This window comes from Kwoniella shivajii, chromosome 5, assembly GCF_035658355.1.
Source record: "Kwoniella shivajii chromosome 5, complete sequence".
Classification (NCBI taxonomy): domain Eukaryota; kingdom Fungi; phylum Basidiomycota; class Tremellomycetes; order Tremellales; family Cryptococcaceae; genus Kwoniella; species Kwoniella shivajii.
In genome coordinates this window covers 1,855,020-1,881,096 of record NC_085912.1, presented here as the reverse complement: position 1 = coordinate 1,881,096, position 26,077 = coordinate 1,855,020, and the positions used below count along the sequence as shown (strand labels likewise).

The 26,077-nt window shown below is 42.5% G+C and overlaps 11 protein-coding genes across 11 annotated transcripts; 6 read left to right on the top strand and 5 right to left on the bottom strand.

Annotated features, from left to right (window-relative positions):
• Positions 1-2,287: 2,287 nt before the first annotated feature.
• Positions 2,288-3,979, bottom strand: IL334_004445 (uncharacterized protein; the record flags this gene model as incomplete). The annotated part of the gene is made up of 6 exons (XM_062936162.1): positions 2,288-2,339; positions 2,410-2,491; positions 2,626-2,786; positions 2,868-3,056; positions 3,304-3,437; positions 3,710-3,979. 6 exons carry the CDS (start codon positions 3,977-3,979, stop codon positions 2,288-2,290), a joined length of 888 nt encoding a protein of 295 aa, XP_062792213.1.
• Positions 3,980-4,531: 552 nt separating this feature from the next.
• Positions 4,532-5,363, top strand: IL334_004444 (uncharacterized protein; the record flags this gene model as incomplete). Its single annotated transcript, XM_062936161.1, has 6 exons — positions 4,532-4,611; positions 4,685-4,805; positions 4,868-4,918; positions 4,984-5,024; positions 5,116-5,176; positions 5,316-5,363. 6 exons carry the CDS (start codon positions 4,532-4,534, stop codon positions 5,361-5,363), a joined length of 402 nt encoding a protein of 133 aa, XP_062792212.1.
• A 572-nt stretch (positions 5,364-5,935) lies between these two features.
• IL334_004443 (3-hydroxyanthranilate 3,4-dioxygenase) lies at positions 5,936-6,796 on the top strand (the record flags this gene model as incomplete). The annotated part of the gene is made up of 4 exons (XM_062936160.1): positions 5,936-6,005; positions 6,093-6,287; positions 6,460-6,540; positions 6,612-6,796. The coding sequence occupies 4 exons, from the start codon at positions 5,936-5,938 to the stop codon at positions 6,794-6,796; spliced, it is 531 nt and encodes a 176-aa protein (XP_062792211.1).
• A 402-nt stretch (positions 6,797-7,198) lies between these two features.
• IL334_004442 (uncharacterized protein) lies at positions 7,199-7,988 on the bottom strand (the record flags this gene model as incomplete). Its single annotated transcript, XM_062936159.1, has 2 exons — positions 7,199-7,500; positions 7,721-7,988. 2 exons carry the CDS (start codon positions 7,986-7,988, stop codon positions 7,199-7,201), a joined length of 570 nt encoding a protein of 189 aa, XP_062792210.1.
• Positions 7,989-8,432: 444 nt separating this feature from the next.
• On the top strand, positions 8,433-11,276 carry IL334_004441 (proline-tRNA ligase; the record flags this gene model as incomplete). The annotated part of the gene is made up of 10 exons (XM_062936158.1): positions 8,433-9,025; positions 9,091-9,205; positions 9,280-9,373; positions 9,431-9,566; positions 9,631-9,695; positions 9,753-9,842; positions 9,898-10,499; positions 10,578-10,885; positions 11,013-11,176; positions 11,269-11,276. 10 exons carry the CDS (start codon positions 8,433-8,435, stop codon positions 11,274-11,276), a joined length of 2,175 nt encoding a protein of 724 aa, XP_062792209.1.
• Positions 11,277-11,976: 700 nt separating this feature from the next.
• Positions 11,977-14,153, bottom strand: IL334_004440 (uncharacterized protein; the record flags this gene model as incomplete). The annotated part of the gene is made up of 9 exons (XM_062936157.1): positions 11,977-12,195; positions 12,315-12,396; positions 12,477-12,551; positions 12,623-12,678; positions 12,762-12,931; positions 12,988-13,097; positions 13,201-13,277; positions 13,345-13,414; positions 13,498-14,153. The coding sequence occupies 9 exons, from the start codon at positions 14,151-14,153 to the stop codon at positions 11,977-11,979; spliced, it is 1,515 nt and encodes a 504-aa protein (XP_062792208.1).
• Positions 14,154-15,853: 1,700 nt separating this feature from the next.
• On the bottom strand, positions 15,854-17,663 carry IL334_004439 (uncharacterized protein; the record flags this gene model as incomplete). Its single annotated transcript, XM_062936156.1, has 7 exons — positions 15,854-16,021; positions 16,184-16,257; positions 16,361-16,676; positions 16,791-16,856; positions 16,953-17,052; positions 17,110-17,246; positions 17,418-17,663. 7 exons carry the CDS (start codon positions 17,661-17,663, stop codon positions 15,854-15,856), a joined length of 1,107 nt encoding a protein of 368 aa, XP_062792207.1.
• A 1,566-nt stretch (positions 17,664-19,229) lies between these two features.
• IL334_004438 (uncharacterized protein) lies at positions 19,230-19,956 on the top strand (the record flags this gene model as incomplete). Its single annotated transcript, XM_062936155.1, has 2 exons — positions 19,230-19,363; positions 19,476-19,956. 2 exons carry the CDS (start codon positions 19,230-19,232, stop codon positions 19,954-19,956), a joined length of 615 nt encoding a protein of 204 aa, XP_062792206.1.
• A 678-nt stretch (positions 19,957-20,634) lies between these two features.
• On the bottom strand, positions 20,635-21,819 carry IL334_004437 (uncharacterized protein; the record flags this gene model as incomplete). Its single annotated transcript, XM_062936154.1, has 5 exons — positions 20,635-20,681; positions 20,739-20,842; positions 21,121-21,349; positions 21,450-21,675; positions 21,817-21,819. 5 exons carry the CDS (start codon positions 21,817-21,819, stop codon positions 20,635-20,637), a joined length of 609 nt encoding a protein of 202 aa, XP_062792205.1.
• A 1,278-nt stretch (positions 21,820-23,097) lies between these two features.
• IL334_004436 (uncharacterized protein) lies at positions 23,098-23,587 on the top strand (the record flags this gene model as incomplete). Its single annotated transcript, XM_062936153.1, has 2 exons — positions 23,098-23,155; positions 23,355-23,587. The coding sequence occupies 2 exons, from the start codon at positions 23,098-23,100 to the stop codon at positions 23,585-23,587; spliced, it is 291 nt and encodes a 96-aa protein (XP_062792204.1).
• Positions 23,588-23,925: 338 nt separating this feature from the next.
• On the top strand, positions 23,926-25,793 carry IL334_004435 (uncharacterized protein; the record flags this gene model as incomplete). The annotated part of the gene is made up of 2 exons (XM_062936152.1): positions 23,926-25,516; positions 25,591-25,793. The coding sequence occupies 2 exons, from the start codon at positions 23,926-23,928 to the stop codon at positions 25,791-25,793; spliced, it is 1,794 nt and encodes a 597-aa protein (XP_062792203.1).
• Positions 25,794-26,077: the final 284 nt, after the last annotated feature.

Below are 26,077 nucleotides of genomic sequence, written 5' to 3'. Positions count from 1 at the left end.
TCTAGAACGGTGAAAGCAAGTACAGGTACTTTCTTAACCATCAGCGAGCGTTCTGCTACATACTGTAGTGCAAGTTTTGTTCCCGGCTTACCCCATAGCTAGTTGCTCTGCTGGCTATTCATACAAGCCGTTATCGCGCTTCGTGGCTGTCATCGAAGTGCCCTTCTATACCTTTTCACACACTGTATTGATACGTGAAGCGACAATGAAAGGCCGTGCTGTATTCTCGTGGGAAAATAACTTTTCTGACCTTTGGACTAGAGAAAGTCCAGTTACATTTCATTCATTTCGGACATGTATAATCAAACTTTAAGTGCAGACAAGGATATGTGTGAAACCAATTGAAGGATTTACCCTCGGAAACCTGATAGAAGTGGTCGCAAACTGAAAAAAAAAGCGGAAGAATGATACAAAAGAGTTGTTACGGAAAAGAAATAATTGTTAGCTACAGGATTTTCATTTGCAGACTAGAGCGGATAGGGGACTAGCTACAGTACGACAACGGCGTTAGCGTTCCATCTTTCCAATATAAAACAGACATGATAGGGATTGAATATAAAACTTACCGATTGTGATCCTCTTTATAAGTGTTTGAAGACTTCAACAACAGGCACTGAGTTGACAGGCATATTCCCTGGTGTAGATTGTGGATCCACTAGTCGGGCAGTTCTTTTGTTTGTATTCTGTGCCATCACAATGACCTAGAAGAGTACCATCTCCTCCACTCCAGTAAACGTCGTATCCATTTCCAGTATTGTAGAAATCGAGAGTCCCACCACAAGGGCAACCTCCTGAAAAGTAGCCGGGAGTATTTTCATAGAAAAGATTGGGATCGGTACCAGAGCCAGAACCTAGGAGATCAGGACAACTTGGATCATCCCCATTCATTACTGTACCCCCACTCATGGAGCAAGACTGCAGTGTCCCTTCGTCATAACCACAGAAGTATAACCCCTGATAGTTCCAGACGCTGATATAACCGGCCAGTGCGTTTCCCGATAGCAGCAGAAGTGAAAGCAGACTGAAGGTAGGTGTCATGTTTGTGATTTCGTTTGGGAAGGGTTTCAAGCTGTATCTATTGATGTATAGACAGAAGGACAAAGTTGTTTGTGGACATCTTTGTATCGATAGGAGGTTGGTTATATATGATGGAGATATCCAATCTGTTGGCAGGTAATTGCGATCCCAACTCAAATCAGATATGGTCACGAGATATGAGCAATATCTGAGTGTATTCAAGGCACTAGTGTATCTCAATGATCTATGTCTGCCCTCTGAAAATTCTTTCGTTCTTACTGCAAACCCTCTTGACATCACGAACCGAGTTGTATCGCAGTACTACGTGTGTCTCACAGTGGAGAGAAGATGCGGACGACCGAAACCTAATCAGCAAGCGAGCACTCGTAGTGCTGAAAATGTCCATCACATGCTATCAATTCACCGATTTCGCAGTAGGATCGATCTTGCCAGATGGGATGTCACTCGTTCCTGTCAGCATCAGAGATGGAACGGGGTCACGGGTTGTTATTCATTTGTGCCTGAATTTGGGACACTCGCCACGGTATATTCCTCCTATCTGAAGCTACTCCGTCTGTCGATATCGATATTGAGTGACGTTGTGCCGTAACTACAAACATTGAATGGCGTTCTGTGTGATATGTCCAAACTCTGAAGGCTCCGACGATAGATATCGGTGTCTTACAAGCTACCTTATCCCCACGGAGGTTGATGCAATCTGGATTAGTTCCTGGTCTATATTGATTGCATACGAGATGACTACGAGTAGAGTACTCGTACTGACCAATTGTATACCGTAATGTAATATCCAACATCTCGTGGAGCGGGATTCTGAGAAAAACAGAATATACTCCGTAAAAACACCTTATTCACCGTACATGTTTCTCAATGACCTTTTACGCGATGTGTTAGTGTGATCTTTAAGCGAAGTAAGTCCTCAGTAATCCAATAAGATGAGGAACTTATAAGATGACATTGTCTGAATTGAGTAACTCCTATCAGTGTTGTGGCTTGGTGGTGAACAGAAGATCCCACGTGGGGTGAACCTCATATCCGTGTGGACACTCCTTCTTCTTAGTCTCGTCGAAGCTGCCCGCTAAGCAGGCGGATTAGCTGGATGCTGACTCCAGCTTTGATTTGTATTGCAAACAGTCTTATTGGAATGCACATCCTTTCCTCTATGGATGTCAAGCTGGATACTTTGTCACATGGCGTCTAAGATTGCATTCGAAAAAAAACAAGCAATCCAATATTTTGATCCAATCACCACCTATCCTTTACCTATACTGGCTTCCCAATTTTGATTATACAATTTACAAGCACTACAAAACGATCGACAAATATGTGTCAGGTCATTCGCTATGATGAATGGCTTCCAAAATATGAACTCACCTAATCAGACCCGACACTAGACCAGTAAAGCATTTCATCGGTTCTTCCAATATTGGGAAATTGAGTTCGAAAACGTCATACGCTATTAATCGATTATTCAATTAGCCTTGTACACCAAACACGGAAATAATCCTCCGTGTAAACGATCTCTCTTGCAAAAGCCTTTCACCTGGCCTCCGGTGGGAAGACGAGGGAAGTTGATAATAATTGACTTACAGACAAATGCAAGATCCGCTACCAATTTCCTATTTGTCCATTTAGCTTCTGATAGATCTGATCTTCTCTTTTCGATTGACAGCGGTGAATTAGCGATTTTTGGTATTGTCTTTAGATGTAATTTGTATAATCCCATTATTGTCGTCAAAAACCAAAATCGACTATTCAAGGACAATTCGTCAACGCAACTAGTCAGCTAGATACAATTTGGGCTTTTTCAGGTGATCGTTGTTTCAACTCACTTTGCCCAGTTATCGGCAACCAATCCTGTCCGTCTCCCTACTATTCCTAACTTATATAAACAATACACATCGTCTGATAGTGCCGAAAACAGGTCTATAAGGTGAACGACCAGTGTTCGAGGTGACATAGGTTCTTGCGATAAGAGGTCGGATAAGGGATGTAAAGGATTAAGAAGGAGTAGGCATTTTCTGTTGGTAAGAGGGGAACCAAGGTGTTAGCATACGGCATTCTACTTTTGCCTACTCTTTCCTACTAGTCCTCCCCCCCCCCCCTTTCCTCTCCCCTTCCTGCCCTCGCCCTCGTCCTTCTGTCTCCGTAAAATTCATGCGCTCCCCCTGGACATGGTCATAGTAAACTCATGTCACAACGAACACTTTCTCCATAGTCTCATCTAAAATCGCGCTTGGTTGCGTGAAAGGAACCTCGCTATCTCACCTAGTAAGAGATAATCCAGATATTGCCAATTTCATTCTTTTTGAATTTGATTTGAACCATGGTGATAGAGGGCGTATTCTCGCTATTAACGTAAGGAGATATACATATGTTTTCAGTGAATACTGAAAACATTTCTAGCAAAGGGAGATGAAGAGATTAGCGAGATTTCCATGATCAGAGCGAGGTTTTGATATCCTCGTACACCCCCTACATAGTTACTTGTCTCGATTCTACACGTCCGGATCTTGATAGGAAAGCCTTTTGGTGTACATCGTTTTTCTGAGCTCAATCTCAAACTGTTCAAGAATATTTTATCGTCTCACTGAATCCGTCATCGTGTAGGACCAAGATCTCTGAGCCGCCAAGTGCAGAAGAGATGACGTAAAACATAGAGATGGTCACTCACCAGTACTTTATCCCTCCCTTTAGTAGTGTCCATCAATCTAGCCAGAACTTTTACATTCATTGGTTGTTCTCTCAATCCTTCATCATCTCGTTTCTTTTTTTCATTTTGGCTTCCTGAGAGAAAAAGTGATGGACCGGAATTCGATGCTAAGCCATTAGGTAAACCTTGAACATCCCAGATAACCTCTTCTACCTGTCTATCTTTACCTCTTCTGGGTGAATGTGAATCAGACCTCCAAGATGAATCTAATGATAACGGCGGTATGCTCATTATGATAGGACGTATAGTCGATGTATCTGATGGAGTTGAATAGGATGACCCGGAACGATTTGATCGGAGTGAAGACGAGGATGCTGATTGTGAATATGGGTAACAATGTAGTGAAGAAGAAGGGTAATGATGAGAAAAAGGGAATGGATTAGATGGATTCTTGTACCAGATCAGAGAATCAGACTCGTTTTGCTGTTCGGTATTTATCGAGTCTATGCTATCTATAGTTGACCAGTGTGGATTGAACATGAGTAGAAATGGTGTTATACTGAGATGGATGGGATGGGAAAGAGAAGGAAGAAAGATCACGAGCCCCTTCAAGTTGACATTTTAAGACGCGTTGAGGTCAACAAAATAAATTCATGTCCATATTCTATTATATTGACATTCCTCCAAGACGACATTCCGAACAGCTTCCAATCGATTGTGATATTCACATGGAACTATTTGTATGAGGAACTGTACACGAGATACATCACACATCTCACGTATCAATATTGTCACGCACGACTCAATCTGTTGAACGATCAGACGAGCATCCTCCCTTCGACAATGTCTTCCAGGCTGAACGGAGCTCTTTCACCTCCAATACCATTAAATCGATCTGGGGCTTCACCATCCCAACGACAAAAGTATGCCCTCTACTCGCAATAGTATATTCATGCATTGGACATACAGCTTATGCAAATATGCCATGTCGATTAGATTCCCCTCAGACACGCTTCGACCATTCATCAAAACCCTATTGACGAAAACGCTAACTAACGCATCATGGGATTCCAACGATAAACCGAAAATGGCAGCTTATAGCAAAGAGATATCAGAGGTGAGCGTCAATAGCCAATAGTCCGCTTCTGAAGTGATGTACACGCTGATTGTAGTCTACAGAGAGTGAAATCACGTATGGTGGAAATGGAACCTAGAGGATTCAAATATATCGTAGGTGGAATCTCAATTTACCTGATTGTGCTCGCACTGACTTTGTTCCTCGAATGATTATACAGGTAACAACTACCATATCTGAGAATGCAGGACAAGCGGGCCGGTAAGTAGTAGTTTGTCTCAATCAACTATCAATCATTTCTGAACAAAAGGTCCACAATTGTAAAGCTGACATTCACGTTTCACTGATTTAGAGCGGACATGTCGTGTCATTGGGAAGATACGGACGTTGCGATCCAAGAAATGTACAGTAATGTAAGTTTGTGGTCATATCGACGTATCATCATACCCATTTCATCTCATTAGCATAATCCAAAACAAGCCGTTGTCGTCCAAATAAAGTTGCGCCAGCTAGATGTTTGAGCTGATACCTAATCCGATCTCATATCATTAGGAATCGATCATTTTCGTTTGTCTAGCATTCGCAGTCCGACTTCCATAGCTCAGACCCCCCTAGTACTGTATTGTTACATGGTAGAATAAATCGTATATAATGGCCTTTTGGCTTGGCTTTAGCATAACTTATACAACGACATAATGAATGTATGACGTGTCTAATGCGAATTACTGTTTCGGATGTGGGCAAAACTCTGGATACTGGTGACCATCTCAAGGCAGTGACCGAGCTGAAATCCATTATTCATAATAGTCACACCAGCGTTGTGTAAGGTCTTCTCGAGTCGATCAAGTGATTCCAATCATATATCTGACTGTTAGGAAGTGGTCCATATCGATGTTGTATGCTTATGTGAGTGTATGAGCCGACTGCATGACTCGATCATCATAAAGCTTAAGTTATCCAGGATTTGTTATTGTCTTTTTCAAGGTGCGAGTGGAGGTGGATGAAATCGGAATGACAAAGGTAAAAAGACGACGAATTCTCAATCTTGCTATATACTCTGAGATCGACCAATTCCGATTAATCAGAAAAGATACGAGCCCAATCCATTTTGTCTCTATCGCTATCGCAAGTCAATCTTTCACTCAAACATCTCGGGAAGAAACGTCGAAAAGATGTTACCTCCAGCAATCAATTTTCCAAAGTGGTTAGAAGAGAATAACCATTTACTCAAACCACCAGTTGGTGAGTTCCATATCATTTATACATCTGTCTCGAATGGGTACAATCTTGAGGCTGATACAATGATATCTTTTATACACCTTTATGTAGGAAATAAATGCATGTACAAAGGGGATAACTTCATTGTTATGATAGTCGGTGGACCAAATACAAGAGTTGATTTTCATATAAATACAACTGAAGAATGGTTCTATCAATATAAAGGTGCAATGACATTAAAAGTTGTGGATGAAGGTAAAATCAGAGATATAATAATTGGTGAAGGTGACATGTATCTATTACCAGGTATGTTATATTCATAACTTGGAAACGAAAGGAAGGGGTCTCCCGGGGGAGAGGAGGGAAGGAGGGAAAGGGAGGAGGAAAGAGTGGAGGAGGGTAGGCAATGATCGTCAAGAGGTGATTCGCAACGGCATAAGTGTGTCAAGTATGACTGATTCGTACAAACCTATACCAGCCAACACACCTCATTCACCAAGACGAGTGGCGGATACGATTGGAGTAGTGCTAGAAATGGTTAGACCGGGAGATGCGATCGGTAAGTTGACATTCCCCGCAATATGTCGTACAGTATCTAGAACGGTATGTGGCTGATCGTATCTTGTGTAGACAAGATGAAATGGTTCTGTCCGTCTTCAAAACACGCCGATTCCCTCGTCCAGATCAGAGAAGTGACCTTCCACTGTTCAGATTTAGACACTCAACTGAAACCTGTCATCGAAAGATGGATGTCAGATGAAGAATGGAGGACGTGTCCTGAGTGTGGTGAAGTTGCTCCCGCCAAGCCTTTCTGAGATCAGGCGAATCAATGTGAATTAATGGCCGGTAAAAGGGCAAAGTGTAATGGAATATATGGGGGATCTGGATGAGGATGGTGCTCTGTTGTTACTGTCACTCCTCATCAGCGGATAGACCGGATATCTGTGGTCATTTGTATGCACTTGTGAAGCTGGAAATGTAAAATGAGTGCGTTGCTCCTCCACGCAAGAGGATAGGTGGTGAACAAAGAACGTGATGTTGCATGATTAAAATTATATAATATAAATACATAAAAGTAGTCTTGGTTCAATATTATAGACGTAAGTCGAGGCTGAGCTGAATCCGGTGTGACTTCCTTTTCGATCCAACGATATCTCCCACTTCTCCTACTTAGGCTATGCCAATCTCGCCCACGAGTATTTCCTGCTGTAAGGAGTCTATAACAACCTTGGAACTTCTTTCACTTCCACTTGAAGTTTCTCTTCTTCATCTTCATCTCCACCTACAACCCCGACCCTTTGTAAGACCCTCTCCACCACCAAAGGAAGTATTCTCTCTCTTTCTCTCTTCTCGCGAACCAATTGTCGTTTCTGTTCAAGACGTAATTGACTTAATTGAGTTTCGAGCTCTTCGATTCTAAGATCGCTTTCTGCCAGAGATTTGGAATGGGATAAATGAGTTCGAACGAGTGATAACGAAAGGAAAAGTGTAGTGGAGATGAGAAATATCGGTATCATTGCTATCGATGGTGAGTATAAGGGCACGGGCAGCGAGGAAATGTTTGATAGTTCGGGTGTCGACCATAGTGGAATCACCAAGTTCCATAGTAAGTTTGTGTATACACAGTGGGGGGATATCCGATCATTGGATTATGAGATTCAGGTTCGGTAAGATAGAGAGAGGAGTGATGATAACATGAATCAGTGATAGGTCGAGGTTTGTTTTTCTTCACGACTCACCAGGAACTATCTCCCTATACCAGACCATATGCGGACTTGCTTTCTTCCCGCTTTTCTGTGAAGGAGCTGGATGTGGATGTTGGTTGGCATGTTGTAGATGAGGTTGAGTCGGATGCGAAGTCGCCTTGGTAGTGGAATTGGATGGACGAGGTATTGAAGAATGGATTGATCGGGAAGCGATTTGATTTCGAGGTAGTGACGATGACAGCGACGAAGGTAATAATGACCTAGGTCTCACAAGGGGGACTCGAAATGGAGTAAATGACATTTTTCCAATCCGTTTTCGATAAAAGTCCTATTCTATTTTCTCGTTCGCTCTGAGTCCTACTGTTTTGAGCGTACGTTGTCACTGATAGACTGTGATCTCTCTGTCAAAGTAGTGAGTGTCGATGCATCTATTCCTCTTTCACAAGATCATGATCACTTCACTTTATATCGGAAAATGATAAAAGAGTGGTGAATGTGTGATTACGTAACCTGCCTTATCCCCTCTTTTTCCCCATCCAATCCAAAAAAAAAAGGTTGGGATTTCATCGTTTCAACCTCCTGATTCCTTTTCTTCTCATTTCATTTCTTTCTCTTTTCGACTCAATCCTCATCTCTCAATCTTCACTTCTACCTTTACATGCCTTTGTTACCCCGACAACTATTCAAGGCTATATCACCCAAACGTATCCCGACCTCCAGAAACCTATCAAGCGCCACCGTCACAATGTCAGGTGTGGTAACAGACGCGACAATCTTGGAAAGATTGAAGCAACTTCAAATCAATCATCCTGAAGTCATCAATCATTCACCCGTAAAAGGTTCATCAGAATGGTCAGCTTCTTTATCCATTGCTTCTCCCCCTTTATCGACTGTGAACCTCACGAAAACGTTGTTGTTTAAACCTAAAACAGCTAAAACAGCTACCCCTACTCCTGTTCTCATTCTCGCCAAAGACACAACAGAAACTCCTTCTGCCGCCATCGGTAAATTATTAGAACTGAAAGAACTTCGATTAGCTTCAGAAGATTTGATTAAAGAAGTTATCCCTTCTGCCGCTACAAAAGATGATATATCAGCTTTAGCACTTCCCACTCCAATTCCTGAAACTCTTCATTTAATCTTGGATTCAGCTTTGGCCCAATCAGAAGATCAACATGCCCTTCACTTGACCACTTCAACCACTACCATCTTGCTTAAAGGATCAGATATCAAATCCTACTTTGACAGTCTTATTCAAGGTGATGGTGTGAAAATAGTTGATTTCGCTGAATTAAAAGCAAGTGCCCCTGCTCCCAGTGCTCCTGCCGCTAAATCTGCGTCAGTATCATCTTTTCAGCTCAAACGCTATCAATGAAGCCTAGCTGACATCATTGACGTGACAGTCCCAAAGAGAAACCAACTAAAGCAACGCCTGTCGCCGCCGAAGATGATGAGGAGAAGTATAACATGGCGATTAGGTTTAAGAAGGATGAAGATTTTTCCGGATGGTATACTGATGTGAGTCAGCTTGCTTGTGTTCTCTTTTGGCCTGAGATCCATGCGCAACAGCTAATGGAAATCGGACATGCCAGGTCTTGATCAAAGGTCAAATGTTGGATTACTATGACATTTCAGGTTGTTACATCCTTAGACCTTGGTCATACTCCATTTGGCAGACTATTCAAAGTGAGCTTTTCATCGACAATTTTTTCGACAAAGTCAAAGCTAACATCGCTGGTCTAGCCTGGTTCGATGATGAAATCAAGAAGCTCGGTGTACAAGATTGTTACTTCCCCATGTTCGTGTCAAACGCTCGTCTCGAAAAGGAGAAAGATCACATCGAAGGTTTCGCTCCAGAAGTAGCCTGGGTCACTCGAGCGTGAGTCAGCTTTCCCTTTCTCACACCCACCCAGGTTGACAAGCTGACGTGTCATGTTATGTAGAGGTAAATCCGAACTCGACGAACCTATCGCTATCAGACCCACATCTGAGACTGTTATGTACCCTTGTGAGCGTTGGAACCCGATTTGCAGCCAAGGAAATATGCTGACGTAATCATGCTCAGACTACGCTAAATGGATCAACTCTCATCGAGATCTCCCCCTTAAATTGAATCAATGGAATTCAGTCGTCCGATGGGAGTTCAAAAACCCTCGTGAGTTGACCCCTACCTTTGGCATATTGGAGCAAGTCGCTAAACTCCCTTCTAGAACCTTTCCTCCGAACTCGAGAGTTCTTATGGCAAGAAGGTCACACTGCATTCCTTCACAAAGCTGAAGCCGCTAAAGAAGTTATGGATATCCTCGAGCTGTACAAAAAGGTCTACACTGATTTACTCGCGGTTCCCGTCATCCCTGGAAAGAAATCTGAAAACGAGAAATTTGCCGGAGGAGATTATACCACCACTGTTGAAGGTTTCATTCCAACTACAGGTAGAGGTATTCAAGGAGCAACGTCACATCACTTGGGACAAAATTTCTCCAAAATGTTTGATATCTCAGTTGAATCTCCAGATAAATCAGAAGGTCGACTTCACGCCTATCAAAACTCTTGGGGTCTTTCTACTAGATCTATTGGTGTCATGGTCATGGTTCATGGTGATGATCAAGGTTTGGTCTTACCCCCAAGAGTTGCTCTACAACAGGTTGCCATTGTCCCTGTAGGTCTCAGTAAAGGTGAAGGTAAAAACCAACCTATCTACGATGCTTGTTCGCGACTGGAAAGAGAATTAATTGGTGCTGGAATTAGAGCAAAAGCAGATTTAAGAGAAGGTTATACTCCTGGATGGAAGTTCAACGACTGGGAGATGAGAGTGAGTTAAAATACGTCAGAGTTGCATTAAAGATGTTGAATGAGAAATGGACGCTTACTCTTTTCTAATACTTGGTAGGGTGTTCCTCTCCGTCTCGAACTTGGTCCAAGAGATATCGCAGCCAACACCACACTATCAGTCCGTCGATATGACAATCATAAATCCCCAATGCCCCTTGCGGATATTTCAAACACCGTCAGATCATATCTCGACGATATCCAATCCGCAATGCTTGAGAAAGCAAGTGAAAAGTTCGATGCTTGTTTGAAAACAATAACTAATTGGGATGATGTTGTCCCTACACTTGACGCTAAGAATGTGTTGGTCTTACCTTGGTGTGAAGGTAGTCAATGTGAGGATGATATCAAAGAGAGAAGTAAGAGCCAGTGAGTGCGATTCCTTTGTTTCTCCTTTTCTACTTACATCATGCCCAAGTCCGCCTTCAGTCCGCCTTCACTGCAATCCGAAATCCTAGAAAAAGGCGAAGAACTGATGTCAGACCATTGTTTGTAGATCTAACAAAGGAGCAGCGGAAGATTCAAAAGCACCTTCAGCAGGAGCCAAATCACTGTGTATTCCATTCAACCAAGAAAGGTTTGGTCCTTTCCCAGATGGAGAGAACCAGAAATGTGTTCAATGTGGTGAAAAAGCAAAATCTTGGACCATGTTCGGTAGAAGTGAGTGTCGTCTTCTTGTTTCGTCTTTTCAACCAATCACCTTGTGAACATACGTGAGTGTATTACTGATACATTTGATTTATTGAAAATAGGTTACTAGACGAACAAAATACAATCGTAGACAATATATTTTCATGCATGATAATCGATGATTTTGGGATGTAATGTTGATAGATCTGGAGATAATGAATGATAAACCCAATTGAAGAAGTGCATATCAGCAAGAAATCTTATGTTGCTCACTCCGATGACAACAAGATTCTTCTACTTGAATTCTGTATGAGGAAAACCGGTGATCCATCTACTGACACACGTACTTACCCTTTATCTAGATGATACCCAAGAACATCGTCACAACCGACAGCCAAAAATCAGCAATCAAAGTCACAAACTAGCAGAACCAGAAGCCAAGACCAGTCGTATACAATGCATAACCGTTTCGAGATCATGAACAATATTGAAGACTCAATCCATATTTACCTTTACCCATTTTTGTGATTCTATCACTCTTTTTTTCATTTTCAACTATTTCGGCTACGATTATCATTTCACACTTTTTTCCTTTGAATTCCAGACTCCAAAAAGATCAAATGGAATCGTATTCTGAATGATATATCCTTTTTCGACGTAAAAGTCTAAAAGGCACTTCACAGTTCTTCCAATCGCATCATTCATCATGCCTGATGATTTCGCAAAGTTGTCATTATTCTACAAAGACTGAGTTAATCGCTCAGAAATGGAATGATTCAAAAGCTTCTTCTGAGTCTCCCTGGACATTAGATTCATTAGGACTAGGAAGGTTACAGTTGTCTAGACGATTGACCTTGACCTGGACCCTGCGTTTGACTTCCAAGTATAGCTTGACCGGGATAGCTTCCAGTATGAGCTTGATTTTGAGCTTGAGCTTCAGCTGCATGTTTTTGCATTTGATCGGTGATCTGATTTTCAGGTGAAAGAGATTGAATACGGTTCAGATCATCTTCAGAGGATATTCCGTTATTCTCAGCACGAGTTCGACGCTGTTAGTATGCGCAATCACCAGAGCAATTTGAGTCATCAGCTTACACGCTAGCTGGAGGTCTAGTGGATCGTGACTTATAATATGGTAGAAAACGATCACAATTGAAAGCCCACTCACACCCAAGTTACGTTCACCTTGCATGATGAATGCCCTAGATAGGTCAGTGACCGGAAGAGCGCCCGGAAACTCCGATGCATGACTAAGAAGACAATCCAAAGCTCAAGTCAGATAGATCTTTCAATCATATCCAAACAAGCGAGAGGAAAGGGGAATACTCACTGAACGAAGAACGGGTCGGTGAGAACACTGGTGATAGGACCTGTGATACCAATGGATGTACCGACATGAGCAGGACTGACCATTTGTCGTAGATGTCGTAGATCAGTGAAAAATGATACAAATCTGTATTTGTGACTTCTGCTCACCCAGCCAGATCAAGTAAGGAAATTTTCAAAGCGAAAGTTCCTACGTTCCTAACAAACTTGATGGCAAACCAAGTAACGTACCTCAATTGATATTCGACATCTTCGCTAAGGAATTGATTTAACGCCTGGAATAACTTACGATTTCAGTGAAAAGGAAGTAGATTCCTCTTTTACCGTCGATAACGTAAGTATTGGCAGAACGGTGAAGACAACCGAGAAGCACACGCTCAGGCCTTGAGCACATATCAGAAAAGCGAGAGATCTTGTCGCTTTCATCTGGACTGTCTTTGATGGCTGTGTGTTGTCCATCTATACTAGAAATTAGTGATGATTACGGAGAAGTGAAACATACAAAACAGCCTCACCTTCCAGAACGTCGAAAACTCTCATATGGGAACGAGATTCACCACCATCAGGAGAAACTAGGTCAACTGCCACACTAGTATGAACCAGTCTTCGGCTGAGAGAGGGGTGGCTAGGGATTGAGAATGTTCATCAGCTAGGCGTCTTGATACAGTTATGACCGAGGATGAATGCCATACTTTGGTGAACGGGATTAAGGAGAAGTCGTAACCTACTCAACGGAGATGACAGTACCGACTTGATCTTTGACAATGAGTTGAACGATGAGGGGCGCAGAGAGAGCTGGCCAGCCCTAGGTAAATGTGTATCAAGTGAGATAGATACCCGGGGAGCACTGAATCACAAAAACCAATACTCACTCGAGGAAGTGCACCGAGACCCACTGCTTTACCTCGTGTGGGTTGCTGAACGAGGTTCAGCTCGTATGTCCTATGAAAGTGATGATTTCAGCGGCCACTTGAGGTTACTGTAGGATGACATTGTACTGGTTGGAGACACGTCCAAAGACTCACCATCGGGCAGATTCAACGAGATCCTTATCAGTCTCGTCTTTCCAGCCTCCATTGAGTTTTCGGTGGAACCTCAAGATGATATAAGCCTCTGAAGGAACGGGTTTATTCTTCTCATCCTCATCGACTTGAGATGTTGATCGTATAATATCTGAATGAGGCGCTCGTCGGAGTTGCTCATCAAGTCTTCTTCTAAGGTAATCAGTCTGAAATCCAGAAAGGTCAATACCTGTTTCTCGATGATTCTCTGCTGGGGGAGGTGGAAGTGTGACATAATGACTACCATATACATGAGCCGGGAAGTTGTAAGAGGTAGGAGGTGGATGAACGACTCGAGGTGTACCTTGATTCCCGCCAACAGGAGGTTCAGAGTTCGTTTGGTTCTTGGCGGACTTTCGAGGATTACTATTACCCTTTCCTGTGGGAAGAGTAGATTGTCTGCCCCTTTTCAGATCTCCTACTCCCCTCATTGGGTTGATCTCTTGAAGGCTGATTGAGGGAGTTGGGTCGGGGTTAGGCCTGGGATTGGTGTTTGTTTCTTCGTTAGGACTGGTTGCGGTGTTATTGTTGTTATTTGTACCAGAACGAAGGTATGATCTTGATGATAACGATGGTGATGAATACCTCCTTGAGGGATTCTGACTAAGAGGTCGATGCATCGTCATATAATGATCTTTGTGATAGAGTGGATATTGGGGGAGTAGCTAAGTGGCTATCTTGTTTCAAAAGTAGTCCTCAGCGCACTTTGAGCAAGAGAAAATGAGCTACAATGAAGTGCGCCTCGGTAACTTTATTCTTTATTGACTGAACGCATGAAGCCAAGGTTATGTACGTTTGAGAATGGGAATGGGAATGGGATTGGGATGCGGAATGAGTGAGATCAAGATTGATGAACCGCAATCACAGGCTATAAGGGTGGAGGAGAAGAGGGAGTGAATGATGAGAAGTGCGTGAGCGAAAAAGAAGGATATGTTTAGAGAAAATATAGATTGGGATGAAGAAGAATTGATCTGAAAGAAAGTTGCATGATGATGTTTATATCTACTAAAAGGGTGAAAAGGGGAATTGATTAACAAAGTCTTCTGGGTGAGGGTGTCCAAAGGGATTGATTGAGGACAGAACTGTGTGTGTGTACTTTAACCTACAGGGGTAGTATACTTTGTATTATGCTCCGATAGAAGGGGGCACTTGAGTCGACTCTGTTGGAATTTGCTTGAAGAGCATTGATCGTCTCTGTTCGATCCTTGTTCCTGAGAAGACCAGGATCAGTGCGACCCCGTATGTCGTGTGGTGTTCTCGGCTTTCAGACTCATCACTTGACAACCAACCCATCAAGGTATGAAGGGTTACGGGTGCATACACAACCTCCCTCCGAGGGGATAGTCCATTTCCATCCTGATGCCAAGTAAGAGGAAAGTCTGGATTGACAAAGGAATACTTTCTTCACAGTAACCCACCCTCAAATGAATCCAGTCTCGTCAAGAGAGTCTCCATCTTTTGAGCCTGGAGCAAGCGGTACGGGGTAACAACGTGTAACAGGTCTTTTGGGGTTATAAGAAGATCAACGATCAAAGGGATGACCCTGTGAATGACGAAAAGGACCTCATGGGTTGTGTCCATCGTCAGATTCAAGACGGCGTACCAAAAAAATACACTCATGATCGTGTACCTCAACGATTCGTTTCTCTTTGGACAGAAAGTCCCCAGAATCGAGTGAAATCGTTCTAGGCGTGGCACATTATGCTAAGGTTTGAATTGAGACATTTCCGGGTAGTTCGATTAATCCTTTAAAGGGAAAAGGGAGATCTTAAAACGCCATTCTTTCCGATGTATTTTGTCTATCTGAAAAATGGTGAACTCTACTCGAGGATGTAACGTTGTTCAAACAGTCATACTGTACCTCGTACATGTTGGTAACTGAAGTACCAATCAGTTCCACATCTCCATTTTGCACGTCTCATTTCGAAAGCGTAGTGAGAAGTCCCAACCACCCCCCTTTTCTCGGAATAATCATTCTTTCTTCTGGAATTTACGGAGAGACATTTGCTCGATTGCCTTTTCAAGTACGATCAGTATCCAGTTCCCTTCATATTGATAGCGGTAATGACAGCATAGATGAGATTGAAGAAATCATGCATGTCCATACTCATGGTCCGAAAGTACAAATACAAGCAGGCGATCAATCCGTGTTCCCCAAGCACAGTCCTATTTAATTGGCCGTCTCTTTATTCCTTCACAGTACTATATCCCTTCCTACATGAAGATACCGTGTATGATCACTGAATACGTCGAGCAATGAAGATCCTCTATACGATCTACTATTGGATCTCATGATTGATTCACCGATAAACGTACTTGATCAAGCCTTCGAAGGGCCAACTTGGAATCCCTTCGACTCAAGTTCCCTCAGGTTGACTGGAGTTATTGGCATTCCCTCCTGTACAAATCGGATCAGGTTCTCTACTACTTCACCATTCATTGGAGGTCCCATTGAGTCTGGAGCTGGAGCGACGTGGGGTGACAATGTCTATTAAAAAAGCGGCGATTTAGCATATGCACAAAATCTGCAATGGATTATTGCGAACGGATAGAAGGAAGAACACGGATCAAAGTGTAAGACATGTTCGACATATTGGATGATTCTTTGACATCAACCATAGAGTAGTGGTGAATGGATGAGATGACCTACCACGTTGGGATTAGAGAGTAACCCAGGATGCACCGTAGGCTCCTTCTCAAATACATCCAATGCAGCTCTCATGACTTTCATAAAAAGTCCTATTAGCTCGATTCATTTCAAATCACGTCCAATGATTTCTCCCTATGACTGACATCACCACATGCCTATATCAGATGTCAAACTTACCTTTTCCACTTTCTAGAGCTTGAACCAGATCATCTTCAATCACCACTTCGCCTCTACTAACATTGACCAATATCACACCATCTTTCATCTTCTCAATCGATTCTTTACAGATCATCCCTCTGGTCTCATTTGTCAGAGGACATGTCAAAACAACCACATCTGCTTCTATATATAATTGGTCCAAAGAACGATATCCCCATTGTGGCTGGGCTGTGGGTGATGGCTTTCTAGAATGATATATTATTGACTGGGATCCTATAGAAGTTAAGAGTGTTGCTACTCTACTTCCGATCGAACCTAGTCCTATGATACCGATCTAAATTGGACAGGGGATTTTCAGTGAGATATCAGTAAGAGCATCAGACTCAAATGCTAAAGGATGGTATATGCTAATCTTGTTCGGATAACAGGTTAGGAAAGTTTGACGTACAGTAGATGTACACCAATCCAAAGTTTTGATTGGAGCTCTCCATTTACTAGCTCGTACTGATTGGTCCTAGCACGAAAAACAGAAGAGATCAGGAACTGAAACAACGAGAAGATGCCCCACGCTTCTTAGAATTGTTCCTGGAATCGAAAAGATGCTACTCACTTGAGGCGTCAACCCCCTCATAGCAGCTAAGATCAACATCAAAGCACCATCCGCAGTCCGTTTACCAACTTGGATAGGCGAGTTAGCATACATTGCCCCGCTACGTATCTTTCTTTTAGCATTCAACCCTATCATCACGGATTCAGTGATCACTCACGTGCTGGTTATGTATTCAACATCAACTTTATCATATCCAGCTCCAGGACCAACATATAATTTACATTCAGGTGCTAGTGGTCCTAGTAAACCTTTGTCCCATTTACCCGGGAAATTATCTGTGATTAAGAATAATCCCTACAAGAACAAGGAATTTTGACTTATCAGCCGGGGTTACTCAGTATTCATCGTCGCACAGATACACTCTAAAGAAGTGAGTCTTGGTAATTTCCACCTGTCTTGAGCTCAATTGCGATGCGATATGATTTGATTTGAAAAGTTCATATGGGCCAAAAGACTTGTACTCACTCCAAAAGCAACGAATGGACCTTCTTTCTCCACTATATCTTTGATGAGAGGAACCATATCTTCATAACCTACTCTAGGTAGAGTATGTACTTCGGCAATCTCTCTTATGATATCATCAAATTTTGTTTCTGACCTATCACCGAATAAAAGTACTTTAGGTTTTGAGCTTGTTCTGGGTAATGAAGAGATCGAAGTGGTTGGTGAAGATTGAGAAGACTCTTGAGGTGAAGATGATGTGATTGACATGTTGATTCGATCGTGAGAAGCTATTCACAAATTGTAGTAATATAACAAGGTAAATCAAGGATGTAGTCTATACACAAGGTAGACTTGAGTTACAAGTAAGTTTCCCAGCAAGTAGCAGCAAGAGAGATTATCGTTTGTAGATGGAATAATAAGAATTGATCATTCCCCCCATTTCTTGAATAAATGAGTATATATATATATACATATTCATTCCATATCGGTACATGGTTTCTTCTCATCTCTTTCACATGTCCCTTTCGAATGGCGGAATCTACGGTTTCCATTCGATTAATTCGCAAGAGTTTACACCTAGAGATAAGGAAGAGCAACAAGAGGGAGAGTGAGATGCGAGATGAATTAGCAGTGGTAATTTGGTGGTATGGTGGAGGGGGGTGATATTTTCGGCCGGATCTTGTGTTTCTCGGTCGGAGCTTACATTTTACATTGTACATCCCCGGATGTATAAACCCGCTCTAATAGTAATGAAGACAGACGCGTGCTTTATACGTGAAGGTGAGCCTGAAGCCCATGTTCATCGATTGGCATTTGCTGGTTTATGACTGTATAAACTGGTTATTTTGTGCTCATCTTACTATTTCGCTACTAGCGGCGTCAGCATGTGTACAGGTGTCAAGTGAAATCCGAAGCGTTGGCCTAACACTTGATCGCTTTCCGGAAGGCGCTATCGTCTGTATTGCTGAACAAATCTATACTAGCTTCCACGATGGATCTGTGCTCTTTTGATTCAGACATCTCCATGCGTGCCATTGACTCTGAAACCCGTAAGAGATAGGATCAGATTTACACTATACGCAGTGGGGATGAAGATGAATTCACGTATCATTTAGATCAAATGGATCAAACGTGAAACCAGCATTATCAGACCTAGAAAGCTGCACTAAAAGCTGTACCAGTAACGCATCGTTTTACACTACGTTTAGTCTTCTTAAGCTTTTAAACTAAATGCTATGGAGGATGAGAAAGAAAGGGATCTAAACACACAACCACCCAAACCCCCCTCCCTTAAACCTGCCAAAGTGGAATTAACCTATAACCATTTACCCTGAACGGATGAAGCATTCCTCCCACCCCCCGACAAGGTTGATTCTCTCGTTCCTTGTGACTTGGCGTATATGAAATAACTATAAACACGCTAAAATAGAAGAGTAGACGTTTCATGTTGAGACTACTTTCTTACCCCCTTCCATCATCCAATGTCTTGTTTACACTCCTTTATAAGATCAGAAGAAACTACTTTAGTCTTCTATATCACTAGGCAAGTCTTTGTTGACGAGCGCTGTTTCAATAATGATAATGGGACAAGGGGGGAACTTGCTGGTGTTGTTTGTACGATTTGATGAAGTTGACTGACTGATTATACTCGTATCCATAAACTAACTTGCCTCATCTTCTAATTCCGACTGACATACACATATACATAAGAAATTTCTTTCCGCCCTGTCATTCCAGCTTTTTACGATCATCAGATACCTTTTCATTTCTCGTTTGCCGATAACAACATTACCAATTCTAGTATACGTCCTAAAACACGATACACAACGAACCATGCGACTTATCACCATACTTTCGCTCCTCCCTATGGCATTCTCTCTCCCTCATCTCCAGGCTTCAGATGAAGGAGTAGCTCTGGATGTCAGAGCTGACATTGATGGAACTACCATAGTCGGCCAAAAAGATACGTGAGTGATCTATATTCCGCCAATTCAACGTGTTATGCGTGGAGAGATGTAATCGTATCTTTGATGACTGAGTATGAATTCAAGCTAATCACGTCGATTTTTTCTCCTTCAGATCAACATTGACTTCTTTGGTGGTGTTTCACTCTGAATCGGTGGCCAATCCAACTTCCACCACCACAGCTTCTATCGCTTCTTCATCAGACTCGGAAGAATCGCAGATCGTCTCACCATTTTACCCTACCGTCGAAGATGAAGACGACGATGGAGATGAATCCGTATCGGCATCAGTGTCAGACTCAGAGACAGAGACAGAGACACAGACAGAGACAGAGACAGAAATACAATCACTGCAAACCCTCTCACAAGGTCAATCAGCGGTTTTCAACCCTACAGCATCCACTACACTTTCCCTCTTGTCAAACTTACCCACTGGCTCAATCTCCAAAAGTGCGGCAGTAGTACCCTCTGGATCGCAGACGGGGGTCGTAGCTGCTGCTGCTAGTGGAACATCAACTTCATCTGGTCAGACATCAATTGGATCAAATGGAATCATAGGTGTCGGTTTCATTGCTCTGATTGCATGTCTACTCTAATGAGTAAATCACGGCAGTCAAAATACCCACAGAGTACAAGGAATAGATATCACAGTGAAATCAGTGATCAGATATATGATATAGAAAAGAAAGAAGAAGGGCAAAATCAATTAGTATATCTCGCACACTTCATAATGGACATTTCAAGAAATATCAGAACTAGTTAGTGTATCGATAGGCGATTTATAGATTATATAGTGTTGAAGAGACCCATGTATCATAGTAGAAACAAAATTTATCCTTAACCCTTAGTCCTTTTAAATATGCTTATCCATATTCTATGACATGTCACAAATAAACTGAATTCGTCTGGATATGATCGGATAACGACATATGAACCAGCGTGCACATTGCTGTTTGGTGTAGGTAAGGCTATACAGAAGCCATTCATCCATTGCAGCGAGTTTGATGCCATCACAGTTCTTGAATTTCTTAAAGCAAAACTCGAGCAACTGATCATACAACCCACAAGTAAAGATTTTAAATAAAGCATTTCTCGGTGTTGTTATCAATTCATAGCGGGTATACAGCAAATCATATTCTCGATTATCTAATTCAGCAAATCGACTTTTTTATACAAGACCTGTGGTTTCATCTCACTTCTTCACTCGACCTGATGTACTCTTCATTCCATCTATACTCTTCAGTCACTGACGCAACGTAATGGGTCGTATAAATCTATAGTTGTTGTATCCTTTGCGAAACCTTATCACGGAATGAAGTGTCTGTATTAAGATCCACGTTAGCAAGTATTTTGTTTGCCAAAAATAGAATACACTTACAAGCATTCAAGAGTGTTTGTTCGTTAATAACAATATCGGTAGTATCAGCTTTCGGTCGAGATACCCTCGCTGCGATAGCTGCGGCGTCCGTTTCAAGGATGATTCTATGGTCAGGTGAGTTATAGACATATTAGCTGAAGTTCATAGTTGATAATGGCTGGTTTGGACTTCGAAATGTGGGTATATGATTAGAGTAGCATATTGGCAAGAAGTGTTGTATGTCCGATTCCAGTAAAATTCTCTTGATGCAATGGAAAATCACAAAGGTATGATCATTTTCAATATGACACGGTTATGCTTCGTACACTCAACATGCCGTTCATCGCCAGTGTCCACGCGCAATCCTCCTGAAGAGACCAGCCAAAGAGATTCCCAAACTCACCCATCATCAACAGTCTCATCCGCTGCTAGAAGGACCAAATCCAATCCCTCCAATACATTCCTCTTCTCAATTTGACCTCTCAGAAGCAAATGTACTGCGTCGGCGAATGCACCGAGTGTCTGATGAAGCATTAACTCGTTTGAAGTTGACAATGGTCCAACAATTATGAAATGTAAATCGACGATTGTTCGAGTTATTATCAGATGTGGTGGTAATGGGTGTATCTCGCCTGAAAATAAAACGTGAGATCAGTTTGAAGCTCGTTTACGCCTGGAATATAGGGGATAGACTAGGAAATACGTTGGATGGAGTGATAAAGTCAAACTCACCACCACCTCTCCTGATTTTCTCAAATACACTCTTTTCAAAAGCTTTTTGTTCTTTTAGATGTATCAATCCACCCATTCCAGGTCCACCTGGACCTACACCTAAATCGCTTGCTATGCCAACCCCTGGTGTATTTTGATGGGGTGGATTATAATATTTAGCCAAAACCCTTTGTCCATCCGCATCAAGAATCAACAGCGCCGTTACTGTGTAAAGGGATAAGTTGGACTATATGTCATATCACAGAAAATAACGGGGAATTAGCATTCGTTACACAAGTAGAAAGTACACATGAAGCAAGAGGCAAGTCCGTGAAAGTCTTGTTCTTGACTAAGGTGAAAAGACCATACCGAATCAAGGGATACGTACCATTGTCATGATGATCTACTGTGAGTATACAGTGGGGATGTTGATGACCGTTGAATACGGGACCAGCAGAATCATCTATGTTGTACATTCTTACTCTACGTGTAGCTTTCCAGACCACCTCGCGTTCAAACGTTGATTCTCTCCGACATCCACGAGGAGAGTGAAAAGGCGCCAGAGCGGAGCAATGGAAATATAGGCGCCAAGGGCTCCTAACCGAGGATTAGGCAGACGACCAAGTAGGCATGGGCATTTCGGGATAAAATCCAATAAAATAACCTCGCATTTTAATCCTTTTTTGTTTTCACATTTTCCGGATTCAACTCCTTTTTCTGATTTCCCCATGAAACAAACAAAAACATTTTTATAGAGAAAGAGAGAGAGAGACGTCATTTCTCCCCTTTTCGACGTCATTCCACATCTTTTTCTCTTTTTCAATCTTTTTTTTATTTATTTCTTACTGCACCTTTCACCACTGTACGAACACACCTTTCGTCATAGGTCCCCACTTTCACCCACTCTGGACACCTGGCAGCTCAAGCTCGTAACAACGTACAATAAATAAAGGTAAGTAACCTTTTCTCAATCTAATCTTACCCTCTCTCGTCAGAAGCAAAGGAGAATCTGATCACGGCGGAAGAATGTAAAACGATCTTTGATTATCATCCCCCATCCAAATCCCCTGTCTTCATCGGACATTACTATCTGTCATCTTAACATGATCGATGATTATCAATCATCTATTTCCCAATGTCCAATCTCATTCAGTCTTTTAAGCTTCTTCATTCTCTGGGGAATATCTTTCTGCTATACGAAATTTCCGATTTGAGCAGAACCTGAATAAAGCTAACGTGCTGCTTCCTTCCTTTTTTCATCAACCTGCGTATCCATCTACATCATCCACCCTTCCTCCTTCGCAACCTATATACCCTCGCTCGCCGCTATCCTCCAATCTCGGCTTTGACCTTGAAGCCTTGCCGTCATAACAGGTCTGATCGCCTCGTGCATACCAGCATACCTTATCTGATTGACCAATACAAAAATACACAATATTACAGCATCCCGGCTTGATATTGTTACTTTCAAAAGTTCCATTCAGGTCCTATCGCAATTCATACATAAAATCCATAAGAAATCTAAACCAAAAGTCCGTTCGATCATATATATCCCTCCAACCCTAATTCGACATAAGGGCGCATACGACATACCACCTGCTTTCATTTTTTCTCTTTTTCCCAAAGACCCAGAAAATATCTTTGTGCGTCTTAGATATATACAAACAAAATGGCTGCTGTAGCTCAAGCTCCACCTATATTACCTTCAGCATCACCTTCAGGCAGCAGTAAGTTTTCATCTCTCTTCCATCTTGCTTTTGCTTTATAAAGACATCCCACGTCTGCCGAACTCTTTTTCCGTACTTCCAAAATAATAATAATAATAAACATGACTATGACATCATTGCACTTACTATCACACTTTTTTCCATTCTTCACCTTGTTTCTCCTCTTTTTGTGCTGATCAACCATAATAACAACAAATAGTATCTCGCCCTTCTTCCTCTTCCGCAACGATCAGACTGACAGAATCGAAAAACCCAAACGTCAACGCAAACGCAGCCTCTTCCAAATCTGATAACGCAGATAAACCAGTAGCCAAAGTGATCATATCCGAAGCTACTCCAGTGGAAGAAAAGGGTGAATTGAAAAAGGAGAACGGGGATGGTAAGTCACCATTTTACAATTCTCCTCAATGTTCCGCATCTTATCTCGGATAGACTTGTTTCATACATCCCCTCCTTGACATGTCCATCAACTTGCGGCATTGGCTTCAATGCCAGTGATGGGTTCTGACGATATGTCGTCATCACATTCCCTTCATTGTGATCCGGAACGTGTAGAAGATCATTCCTATCCTTTCATATCAATGTCTGTCACCTTCTCTCTGGCTTAAAGGAACGTCGACATGAGTGCTTCATGCCTGCCTTTGCTTACTGAGCCACAACCTGCCCCCCTTCCCTACCATAATCTTCCACTATTCTCATTTTACGTCTTACTTGTTTTTTCCACTACATCCCGCACATCCTCCTTCATCACGGACAAAATACAATGAGATATGGTTGCTAATCAATATTCTTCTTCTGCTTTCTTCTCCTCGTCCATAACATCGACTATCATCTTACACGACGGCTTCTTGTCTCCTTCACCCGCGTTTCCTCTTGATCCACTATCTACTTGTATCGTCCCCTACTCGATACCTGCTTCGCCGGCTCCTCTACCTCTCACTGCTTTGATCGATTGCGACCTCTTCATTGATATTGACGACGACCCTTCATCAACTTCTCTGGCCACTGTCATAACTTTGCCTCCCAAATCACTGATCCATACAGGATCATCACCCAAGGCACCTGGCCAACCACTCGGTCCCCCACCTGATCCAGAACAAAACGGTGACAACCAAAATCCACAACGACCCCCTATCAGACCGAACGCTGGAATACGATCCCGATTCGATCAGGAACCAAACCCATTCGAACAATCTTTCTCTCGATCGTCACATCATTCAAGCTCTTCCCTTTCTGAAGACAGAAATACCCCTCCTCGAGGTACAGACGCCACAAGTACTCGACACAACGCTTTACCACCCTTATCTTCTTTGACGAGCCCAGCTGCGGCCGACCCCAGTCAATTCCCTTGGCTCGCGAATTCTCTTCGACAAGGCCCATTAAGTCCGGCAATGCTTGCTGGTCCTCAGAGCGGCCACCCGCAGTCGAACAACTCGAACAATCGAGCTGGTGGTTCCAACGAAACAAACGGGAATCAAAACGAGAACAACGGTGCATTTGGCGATTCAACTGGCTTCAGAACTGGATTCACTCCAGGTACTGGGTCAGGTTTCACTCCTGCTGGATATAACTCGTTTATGGGTCCCGGACTTGGTGCACTTGCCATGCCTTCTCCCAATACCGCCGCTTTCCTCAACAGCATCACGAACTCTACACCACTGGGCGAAAACAGTGAGATAGCTGCTGCTGCGGTCGCAAATGGTCATCCTATGCCTAATTCAGGAGACGCCAACCACATTCATCCACCCACCGCTATACCACCTCATTTACAACAGCACCATCCATTGCCACATAATAACTCCCAAAATGAGGTACCACAAGACACCATCACACCGAATACGTTGTCCGCCCTTACCGGTGTTTTTGGCGATATGACAAGAGCTCAAGCCGGGCCCCAACCTGCGCCACCATTTTACAATTCTCAAATGGGACCTCCTCATCCAGGCGCAGTACCCGTACCGATGCCTCACGTTGATTATGCTCAACAAAGCGCTAACGCAGCATCTCAAGCTGCGAACGGATTGTTCTTGTTATCTCAAGCACATCAAGAACTCTCCAAGCGCGAAGAAGAAGGCAGAGGTGGAACGCCTGCGAAAGGTAGAGGTAAAAATGCAAATGGTAATCAAGCTGGACAGAAGAGGAAATCGGACACGGGACCAGCTAAACCTCCTGCTGCTAAAAAAGGAAAGAAAAACTCATTATCTGGACCTTCTTCAACACCGCCAAAACCCCCTTCTGCGAAACAAGAAAGCTTTGATGATTCTGATATGTCAGATGACGATGGACCAAGATTCGGTGCGGATGGTAAACCGGAAACCGAGGAGGATAAGAGAAAGAACTTCCTTGAACGTAATAGGCAGGGTAAGTAGATTTCTCCGCGAACAATAAATGACATCCTGGGATTTCGCTGATGCTTGTATTTTGCGATCCTTTAGCCGCATTGAAATGTCGACAACGGAAGAAAGCATGGTTGAATGAACTTCAATCCAAAGTAGAAGGATTGACATTGGAAAATGAACGATTACAACAGACCATTCAATCAATGCATGAAGAAGTTGGAAGATTATCAGCCATACTTATGAACCATCGGGATTGTGGTTTAACAATGCCAACAGCTTATGGTAGACCGATTCGTTAGGAGTTATAGGGAAAAAAACACTCAAGTGAAAAGAGGAGGATCTAATGTTGATATATTTAACTTTTTTTTTTTTTAATTTCGATTTGTCTCGATAAATATATATGTATACACGTCTTTCTTTTTCCCTATTTTCTTCTTATCTTTTGGGTATATTAACGTCATGTATATATCCTTTCACCAACGTGGACTTCTATTTCACCTTTCTATTGTTATTCTCACACCTTTGCTTTCAACGATCAATCCCATGTTAATTCATCGGTAGATGTGTAAACCTGTCTCTTTGT